The sequence below is a fragment of the Leptidea sinapis genome, chromosome 42 (assembly GCF_905404315.1).
Source record: "Leptidea sinapis chromosome 42, ilLepSina1.1, whole genome shotgun sequence".
Classification (NCBI taxonomy): Eukaryota; Metazoa; Arthropoda; class Insecta; order Lepidoptera; family Pieridae; genus Leptidea; species Leptidea sinapis.
In genome coordinates, this window is record NC_066306.1 from 1,629,391 (window position 1) to 1,640,888 (window position 11,498).

General features: G+C 34.4%; 1 protein-coding gene across 1 annotated transcript; it reads left to right on the forward strand.

The window, feature by feature from the left end:
* Positions 1 to 276: 276 nt before the first annotated feature.
* LOC126976672 (insulin-like growth factor-binding protein complex acid labile subunit) lies at positions 277 to 7,232 on the forward strand. Its single transcript, XM_050825150.1, has 2 exons — positions 277 to 2,886; positions 5,808 to 7,232. The coding sequence occupies exon 1, from the start codon at positions 451 to 453 to the stop codon at positions 2,824 to 2,826; it is 2,376 nt and encodes a 791-aa protein (XP_050681107.1). The 5' UTR covers positions 277 to 450; the 3' UTR covers positions 2,827 to 2,886; positions 5,808 to 7,232.
* The last annotated feature ends 4,266 nt before the right edge of the window (positions 7,233 to 11,498 follow it).

An 11,498-nucleotide genomic window follows, 5' to 3' on the forward strand; every position in this document is an offset into this window, starting at 1 on the left:
AATCAAAGTGCAATAAATTTCACATCAAACTACCGCCCTGGCAATAAATATCGTTTAAATCATCTCCAGTAGGACCCAACGGGGAGCAATCTCAGTTATGCTCAAGAAATATACGCATTCACAAATACTGCCGCTCTCGACGTATTAAGGAGCGCCAAGTATGACATATATAAATAGTGGTAAAGTCACTAGACTATATAAAAATGAAGGTTGGGTATGGACGCTAGAGCGCCGGCGCTCTGAATTCCTCCGAAAGTACTGTCAGAACGGTCGGCGCCTTGCTCGGAAGCGGCCGCGCGCCCAATATATGCTATAACCTGCACACGTGCAAATCTTACGCCAGTTGAGACAGGTGAAAGCCAAATGAGCATGACTTTCATAAAATCAACCGCGATCCTAACTTACGAACATGAAAAGACAATTTTACTACTGACCAAAAGCGAATAAACAATGGCAAGAACCCAGTGCTTATATTTACTGTTAATATTGTTGATTTTCGATTTGGAGTTAATGTGTCATTGTGAGTGTAATTGTACTATCAGTCAGTGCTCGTATAATGTAACTATAAAAGATAGTGTGAGTGAAATGAAATGGATTTGCTGTAGTGAAAGTTGGTTGGCACCAAATAAAACATTCAGGGAAGTGAAAATTAAATATAATGACAATTGTAACGTAAATAATTTGACAATAGATTTTCCAAAATTGAATACTTTCTCAATTGTTCTAACAAATAATAGTATAGTTAATTGTAGAATTAAAATCAAGCCTGTTAGCGTTCGCGGAATTAATCTATCGAGGAATAAATTACAGAGTATAAACAGAGATATTTTTGGAGATTACATAAATCTTCGAGTATTAATTTTGAGCAAGAACAACATCAGTAGAATATCCGTTAACAGTTTTGTTGGTCTTACAAAACTTGAAACATTAGATTTATCACAGAACAATTTAACAACATTGACGGATGTTTTCACACCACTGAAAAGCCTTCAACATCTCAACTTAAGTAGAAACAATATTGAGTTTATCCTCGAAAATTATTTTGATAATTGGCTTTTGCAACATTTGGATGTTTCGCACAATAATTTGAGGAAATTGGCGCCAGGTGCGCTACAGCTATTGCCGAACCTCGCTCGTTTACTCCTGACAGATAACCCGCATTTGGGGATTACACAACTGGATACACAGCTGCTAGTAGGCACGGGCCGCAGACTACAGCAGATCGATGCATCGAGGACCGGATTATACCAAGTCCCTGAAGCGTTCACACATTCCGTTCGGTTTCTGTCCCTAGTCGGAAATAAAATCACATCGATGCGATGTGGAGACCTCGATAGTTATCCTTTATTGCAATCTTTGGACATGTCTGAGAATAAAATTCAATCAATCGAAGAGGACTCACTAGGAAGATTAGAAATGTTATTATTCCTAAACTTAAATAGAAATCTTCTTCCAATAGTGCCAAAATCATTGCCAGATGAATTAAAATATCTTTCGATTAATAATAATATTATAAGAAACCTTTCTACACACGATTTCAAGAATTTACCAAATTTACGTATTTTATTATTGAAGGGTAACGAAATACATTTTATTCAGGATCACGTATTCGACGATTTATTATCATTGGAGATATTGGATCTGTCAAACAATCCCTTACAAACGTTGTCATCCAGCACATTTGATGGACCGTTATCTCTCCGCGATCTAAGATTATGTTACTTGAATATTTCCGTGCCTGAAAAAGATGGCTCGTTTCCAATGTCATCTCCGGAAAGTGTACAAATGCTTCATTTACAATCTAGTCCGGGGCTTGCACGACAGTTTTTGGCTGACTCAGCAGCTCTAGCCGCATTCAACCATTTACAATACTTGGATTTGAGGTCAAATAATTTGTCAAATATAAGAAATGATTTACTGTTTTATTTAGTTCAGCTAAAGACTTTACGACTGCATGGAAATAATGTAAATTGTAGTGCAGAGTTATGGTTGTCTGACTGGTTGAATTGGAATAAGAGTTCCCTGAGTAATGAAACTTGTTACTATTCTACGTCAGAAGCCAAGTTGGAAATAAATAAGTACAACTGCACATTCCCGGAGACATTTACCATAAACGAAAGTTTGCCGCCCGTTAATTTGTATAGCACTGAGATGATAAATAAATTGTTACGGTACTATGGTTATTTGAATAATAAAACAGAAAGGTCTTCGCTGAAGAATAATTATAACAATGCCGGTGAGAAAAACAATAGAGAAGGCCCAAGTGTAAATGATACATTTGTGACAAAGCATGAAAAGAAAACTGTTATGAATAAAACAATGAATAGAGATGCTGACAGCTTGAATACATTTAGAAATGAAAGTAAGACTGCGGAGCATTATCTGAATAATACAGATTCATTGAGAGTGAGGAAATCTAAAATGTTAGATGATAACAAGATAAGCAATGACTTAATTTTGGATCAAAAAATTGAATATTTGCCAAATGCAACACAAAAACCTGAAATAAATGCAAATATAAAAACCGGAAGACGTTTGAATACGCCAGTTGAAAAAGATATAAAGAATATGAACTCAAATATTACAACAAAGATGGAAATATTCACAGTGACTCCGAATAATAAGTTAGAATATTCCCATTACCAGCCGCCGAGAAGCCATTACGCTCAATATGTAGGAACAGTTGCGGTGTCAGGTTTAATAATAATGTCACTGATACTCTGGCTCAGCATCCGTTTGAGATACAAGAGAAGACGCGTGCCGAGTGCGGATAATGGTGCGGACCAAATGGAGGTATCGAATATATCTGGAGGGGTTCTGTGGTGACATTTGCGAGCAGCTGACCCTATGCCATTTGAATATGACTCTCTTTTGACGTAGTATTTAGTGAGTATGGATTTTATTTATATTTTATTTATAAAATATTTTCTTTAGGCTATAATTGCGATCCAATGATTGTAGGCATTATCAAATGCTTAGCTTACACCTTATTTCCTATGATTATTTGTCACTTTTGGTTTTATACCAGTTGCTACCCAGATATGCAAATAATATCACTAATACTTGCGAGGGAGAACGGTAGCGAGGTTCCTACGAGGGTGTTATTTGTAAGGCGACGCCGAGAGCTTCAATACATTCCATTTAAAAATGAATTTGAAATGATAATTATAACAAAAAAATGCAAATTTCAATTTTAGAAACTAATAAACACGAGGCTCTTAGAATATTTTTTTATTTAAGCGCTGTTGTTATTTGTATACACATTGTAACTGGTGCCATTGAAATATTAACAATATTATTACTTAATGTAGATTATTTGAAAAATATTTGCATTTAATTTATAAAATTGTTTTTTTTTTTTTCATTTTATTTGAAATAGTTTAAATAAAATACTTAATATTTTTCTCATTGCACTGCGTTTTTTGTGGTGTACTTAAATTGCATCATTGAATAGGTATATATTAGTGTTATTATATACAAAGTCACGCTTAGATTAAAATTCGTTTCAATATTCAATCGCAATCCTAAAAGGGCGATCGGAGATTATTATTTAAAATCATTTTCAGTTTTTGATATTTCATTTCAATGATCCATGTAACTTATTGTCATCTCTTTTTTCAAACCATCTTAGGTATATTAATGTGATGGATAAGCTTCTATACTTGGAAATTAAATAATATAAATTGTCATATCACATTCATAACCAACTGGCAACTGACATAAAATTTATATTCTAATAATCTTTAACTTGAGATCGGATTTGACATGCAAGCCCTATTATCAGTAACTTACAGTGACTTCGGATGAGTTTGCATGCTTATTTTTAATGTTAACTATGCAAACATAAACATAACTTTTATTTTCCGCGTACCGACTTTGATCAAATACAACCTTAATATTTCTATAGGCTACCCTGAAGGCATTCATGAAAGTATCATGAAAGTCCGTTCATTAGTTTCAGAGATTAGCGTGTACAAATAAAACAAACATGCAAACTGATAGACGGATAATTTCTTTTTGTTTGTAATCCAATTTATAAACTCGTCAACACTACAATTTACTATCGGATTTGACATCGTAAGTCAAAGTTCCAACCAAGCCATCAATTTATAATTAGTGCTGGCCCGGCAAACGTTGGGTTGCCAATTAAATAAATTGCCTGCTCATTGTATGAACTGTCATATTATGTAAAGAAATGTCGGAAAATAGGAAATGAAGGAATTTCAAAGTGAAAAAAAATAAGTTTCTAAGTAATCACTATCACATATATACTTAAAGCTTCTCCAAAGACGCTGCATTTTGGAGTATTTAAGTATTATTTCAGTGTTATAACAAAGATATTATATATATATAGCCTATTTCTGCCGTGAAGTAGTAATGTGTTTACCAGTGGGAGGCTCCTTTGCACAGGATCCCGGCTAGATTATGGGTACCACAACGGCGCCTATTTCTGCCGTGAAGCAGTAATGTGTAAGCATTACTGTGTTTCGGTCTGAAGGGCGCCGTAGCTAGTGAAATTATTGGGCAAATGAGACTTAACAAAGTTTTCTCTCAAACTTTTCTCAAGGTGACGAGCGCAGTTGTAGTGCCGCTCAGAATTTTTGGGGGTTTCAAGAATCCTGAGCGGCACCGCATTGTAATGGGCAGGGCGTATCAATTACCATCAGCTGAACGTCCTGCTCGTCTTGTCCCTTATTTTCATAAAAAAAAAGAACAAGGCTCTCCATTTAGTATAGAGTACATTAAATTAGTTTACCTATTTACAGGACTCTAGGTAAACTAAAACAGAACAATAGCATTCGATCATGATTTCATAGATAGTAATGGAGGTAAGATGAGATAATATTTTTATTTGAAAACAATCTTTAAAATTATCTGGAGTAACAAGAAATTACTTAAGTGGAGAATATTTAAACAGAACACTTTTAAAGTTGTGTGAAAATTGTAACTGTGTTAAAATTGTAATATTAAATTTTGCGTAAAAGTAAAAATTTTATTATTATTTTAGTTAATCCGACGTTTCTTGACCATTTCAGAGCACGTTTTCAGGGGGACTGAATTATGATCCTGGGTCACAACAAAATTTCAGGGTAAATAAAAACGGATCTGTTACGAAACCTAATGCTTAATAGCAGTTACATTTACACGCGTTTTAATTCTTTAAAAAGTGTTTTATTTAGATGTGTAACACTCGCGTTAATCTAAGAAAATACTACGTGGCACTCCACAGAATAGAAGAATAGAACAGAGTGACATCTTAGCTCCAGAACACTTGATTTTTCCACTTTCCAATGCCATAGGAATTACTTTGAACTGATGTGTAACATGTTAAGAATTTAAGATTTTTTTTGTTTTGCCTTTATACCCATCATGTTCACGAAGCATCCTTACACAAACAATGAGTTCAAGCTCTAAAGGTTGATGCATCCAATATACGATAATTTATATTTATACACTTTATTCTACATTTCTTTTTATAAAATAATTACCTTTTTATAAAGCACCTTACAAACTAATTTTTAATGTATATTACAGTCATTGTAAAATACTCTATTTGATTGAAAATAGTGGCCGTCGAGTTTCTTGTATGTTCTTCTCATGAGCTCAACTTGTAACGAACATATGGTAAATTCAGTAATTTAAATGAAATATCTGTAGGGATGATTTGAAAACGCTTAGTTTAAGCCTAGTTGAATAAAGGTTTTTGACTACGATTTTGAATATAAAAATCACTACTGTCCAATATTTTGTATTATATTACTTAGATAATAAGGGTTTATAAAAATAATTTTTTTTTTCTTTTGCAGTTGGTGGTCAGCTGCAGTGCAAGATAATGTGATATGTTTTTTATGAATTAAGTACAAAATCTAGTGTTACTTAAGTCATATATTCATGTATTATTTGTAAATAGCGAACTCAATGTAAGAAAACGCAAGAAAAACTAGCTTTTAGTATTTTTACTAAATATTGTAAATACGTTTTGATGTAAATAGAAATATTTGTACAACTTGAACTTCCAATTTCAAAATAATTTTCGAACGATGTTTTATTAAATCAAGCGAAAATATCAAATTACACTCTCGCACATTTTCTTTTTGTAACGATCTTTAGGATCGTAAATATACGCAGTCTTATATAAATATTTTGTTTTGAAATACAATAATTCTCAATGAACTTAGAGATAGTTAATGTGTTTGTTTGAAATTTTTACAAATCTACTTAATGCCTTATTTTATACACGCTTAACAATCATATCCCGTTTAAATGAAACACAAAATAATATCATTAATTATATATTCGGTTCCTCGCCCGCAACATGATAGTGTGCTTTGATTTTGTATACGTATGAATTCGATGCTTAGTCTGGGTCGCATCATATTAGCTGTTAAAGTTAAGGTTTAAGTCAAATTTAACGTTAACAGTAGTAACGCTGAATTTAACATAGACTGCGGATTGTGTTGCACCATCGTATTCCTTGGCAAAGTTAATGTTAAAAAGTGAATATGGAATATCCAGTCAATATGGAATATCTATTTGAAACTTATGGCCGGTCGCTATTCAAATGAAAATCACTTTATTCATGTAGGTCAGGGAAATGACACTTAAGAATGTAAAAAAAAATCTTATAGAATCTACTCATTGCCACTCTTTTAAATCAAGATTAACATTTTTATCGTTTAAAAAAAATCATTCAAATTACAATATAATATGTAAAGTGATGCAACAAACATACTCAAACGTCAAATATATAAAGGTATTCTGTGAGCATTTTAGAAGCGATTATATAAAAAATAGGAATAAACTAACTTTTAAGAAACTGAAGCCGAGCCTCCGGCAACAGGATCATCCTGACACCACAAGCAGCGCACGTTGTTTTTATTTTCATTTGTAGTTAAGCTAGTTAACATTAAAAAAAGCTTTAACCGGCCAAGATTGAACGGTTAAGGTTAACAGTTAAAGTTATTACGTCATTTATTGTCAAATGGTGCAACACATTTTTTGTTTAACCGGTACATTAACATGTTTGTTATTGCTAAAGATAGTTGGTGCAACTAGGCCTACATATGACAATGCTCTTGAAATTCCTCTCGTGTTACAAGAGTAGTATTGGCTTAGGTGATCATTTACCATAAGGTGACTCATTTGTCTTCCTCTTCCGTAAAAAAATATTGATTTTCAACATAAGATATCAAAAACGTACAATAATATTCTGAACTGGTTGATTTACAAATTATTTTGTTAATTAATTCGAGTCATGAATATTTAAGCCAGTTAAGTTCAATTGTAGCAACATCATTACAAAATGTATTTATTTAAATCCTTCCAAAGTGGAATGAAATATTAGCAAAAAAGTCGAACTCATTTGATAATATTTAGAAACAAACCAAAATTAATGCTTATCATTTTACAAACAATCGCGTTGCTTAATACAAAATCAAGCAATTGAATTGTAGAGATTATGGTTGGATTAAGTTCCAAGACATTGTCTTAAACAACTTAGCTACATTTAATCTTCAGCGAAATAAGTGCTGTAGTGTGAAACAAATTGAAGATATTTTAACACAGAGTTTTTATTACAGAGTAATTAAAAAAAGACAAATTATTCATAGGCAAATCAGTTCTTTATGTTAACCACTAATGAGCTTTTAGATAGTGGGTGAGTGACAGCTGTAAACACGAAAAAAAATAGCGGTGAACTGTTAACCTCTATTTTCAGCGTGCACACTAAAATGAAGTGACTGACGTATATCGAGTGTAAGATGTATCTGTCACACTAAAATAATAAAGCTCCATCTAGACGTGTAAACTTTCTAAGCTTTTAGGTGTGTCATACTTAAGCTCCGTCACACTTTGCTGTGACTCAATGTATAAAGAAAAGTATATAAAAAAGTGTGTGTGTACTTATGTATGCACGCAAGAAGTTAAACTTCTTTGGCCTAACAAAGCAAAAATACTTAAAATTATTAATTCCTCGTGCCACTCTACGTTTCTGGAAAGAACAATATTGTAAAAATCTTGCAACGATGGATTTGACATTTAATTACAGTGACGCGCGCACATCTTAAAATTTCACTCTCATCATATTTTCATAACGCGCCTAAAGAAGCATAACTTAAAAAATAATCAAATAATGACAAAGAGAATACAAAATATATTACGTAGATCTTAATCATGTACAAATTTTTGAGAGATTCATGATTACGCGTAATAGAACACCAAACGACTTTAGTATATGGATTAAATATGGGCACATCGTCCTTGAAGGCCATTAACAATCGAAGAAGTTCTTCTATTCCTTGTAACTGCTAAGCACTCGCTTGTTGGTCAACAGTATACTATAGCAAAAAGCAGGATATAAGCTACGTTATTGAGCTTTCGATTACTTTGGTACAATTGGGATACGACCAATACGACCAGTGTGAGGCTACTTTGCACAGGATGCCGGCTAGATAATGGTGCCTATTTCTGCCGTGAAGCAGAAATACGTAGGGATTATTGTGTTTCGGTGTGAAGGGCGTGGTAGCTAGTGAAATTACTGGGCAAATGAGACTTAACATCTTATGTCTCCAAGGCGACGAGCGCGGTTGTAGTGCCGCTCAGAACTTTTGGGTTTTTCAATAATCCTGAGCGTTTAGCGGTACTGTATTATAATGGGGAGGGCGTGTTTATTACCATCAACTCAACGTCCTGCTCGTCTCGTTCCTTATTTTCATAAAAAAATACCCCCTCAATTTCAGCAAAACTACTACATGAGCACTGCAGTACCTGCTCAAAATAGTAGATTACTCGACTGGTATGTGTTGGTTATTGATTGAAATCTGCTCGAACAAATTATTTGCGGATTTTTCTGTTATATCTGTCTTTGATGAAGTTGTTAATTTATAACACTAGATTATCCATTTTAGGTTTATGTGCCAATTATAGCGTATTGGATATACGTTTCAGTGTTAATATTTGCTTCATAAGCTGTATTGCCAGCTATTGTAGTGATGAATCAGATTGTAAAACATTAAAGTATATGTTTATAAGTATATTGTATCTAGTTTTAGGTTTTAACAACTGTGCCAAAAATGTGTTATTTATCTTACTCCCGAAGTCAAGAAGTCAACGTTCGCATAAAGCTAGCATTTGTTCGTAACGCTCTCATCACGCATTCACCAACTTACTCCCCAAGTCAAGTAATCACCGTTCGCGTAACGCTAGCGTTTGTTCGTAACGCTCTCATCACGCATTCACCAACTTACTCCCCAAGTCAAGTTATCACCGTTCGCGTAACGCTAGCGTTTGTTCGTAACGCTCTCATCACGCATTCACCAACTTACTCCCCAAGTCAAGTTATCACCGTTCGCGTAACGCTAGCGTTTGTTCGTAACGCTCTCATCACGCATTCACCAACTTACTCCCCAAGTCAAGTTATCACCGTTCGCGTAACGCTAGCGTTTGTTCGTAACGCTCTCATCACGCATTCACCAACTTACTCCCCAAGTCAAGTAATTACCGTTCGCGTAACGCTAGCGTTTGTTCGTAACGCTCTCATCACGCATTCACCAACTTACTCCCCAAGTCAAGTTATCACCGTTCGCGTAACGCTAGCGTTTGTTCGTAACGCTCTCATCACGCATTCACCAACTTACTCCCCAAGTCAAGTTATCACCGTTCGCGTAACGCTAGCGTTCGTTCGTAACGCTGTCGTCACGCATTCACCAGCTTACTCCCCAAGTCAAGTAATCACCGTTCGCGTAACGCTAGCGTTTGTTCGTAACGCTCTCATCACGCATTCACCAACTTACTCCCCAAGTCAAGTAATCACCGTTCGCGTAACGCTAGCGTTCGTTCGTAACGCTGTCGTCACGCATTCACCAGCTTACTTCGCAAGTCAAGAAGTCACCGTTCGCGTAACGCTCTCTTCACGCTTCTCTTCTCTCAGGTTAATGTCCTACTTATTCCCTAAGTCAAGCGTGCGTAATAAAGTTTTACTTCAAAAATGTATTAGCAATAATAATTACATTTTCAATTGTAACATGAACTACTCTGAAATACTCTGAATCTAAAATCTATGTAGATCATCTTTCGATGTTATTAAAATTGCGCAAATGTAGTAATTACCATAGATTTAGGATATAACAGAGTATAGACGACCTGACAGCACGATAATTTTTGACCAATTTTGGTTTGTTAGTGTGTGCGTTAGCATGTTTAATATTCAAAATACTAACGGCCGTTACCAATATACTATCTACAGAAAGAGATAAATTACTACCTTCTACTGTCAGTAATTAGCTGTCAATAATCTGAATCTGTCCCAGTATACCCGATAAGTCATTCTTATCGCCTTAAATTGGGACGCGTGAATTGCAATTTCCATACAAACTTCTATCGCTGGTAAGCTATACATCGTCCCATTGACAGACACCGTGTACGGATAAGGCGAGTTACCGTCGATAAATTTATCGGGACAGAAAAGTTCACGATAGTTACGATTTTTATCTTAAGTAAGAGATAGACTGAATATTGGGAACGGCCGTAGCTAGTGCCAGGCTGACCGTTTACGACAAATCAGTAAAAATCGGTTACAGAAACAATAGATTCGCTTACCTTTTCTATTTTGCTGTATCTATTATATTATAAATCTATGGTAATGTGAATAAAGTAATGACATATTTAAAATAATGTACCGGTAGATATTTTTTAGATAAATTTTATGTATTAAATGAACTATGACTATAATTCTATATCTGTGAAACTATGGTTGTAACTTAATATTGTAACACTTCAAAAATATGTAGATATATGTTTTTACGTAGAACTATGTACAAATAGCTGAATAAAATGTCTGTACAAGGGTGTGTTTTATTTCAGATTCTAAAAAGTGTACTTAAAGAAGTCTGTGCTCTACTAAAGTAAAAATCTTTTAACAGAACACCAGTGGGATGAGGCGGTAGAGCCAGAGTGCCGGCGATCACTATGTGAGTGCCGGTAGAATAGTTAGGGTTAGCACTTCTGAATTATTAAGTCATAATAATCAATCAAGTGAAGGTGTCTCTTAAAAATTATAAATTATTATTAGTTACTCAAAAAAAAGGTATTAAGAAGTCTACAGATCAAGGCTAGTAAGGAAGATGTTCTGCATATTCGTGGCCAACTGCCACTAGACTATACTATGACCATGCTGTGAATGTATAATAAAAGACAATTGTTACGCTGCGTGCATGGCTAGCGACGGTTTTGGTCGGTAACGAAACGCGATCAAGTGTACTAGTCTAATGAGACTATTCACTACAGTGAATATTTTATTATTTGACACATTATCGAATGCTTGAAGTTCAGCATCAAAAAGTCTACTAACTTAACTATACTAATATAAACGTAGGATATTGGATTAGAGTGTGTATGACAGCTTTAATGCTAGAGAAGGAAATAAGGGAATCATGTCATTATAATATCATATAATATGAGCCGTTATTCAGATAGTAGAACTAACATATAATATATTCACA

What these genes read in the sequence shown, in the direction of transcription:
- LOC126976672 (XM_050825150.1), top strand. Translation starts at nt 451, where the DNA reads ATGGCAAGAACCCAGTGCTTATATTTACTGTTAATATTGTTGATTTTC.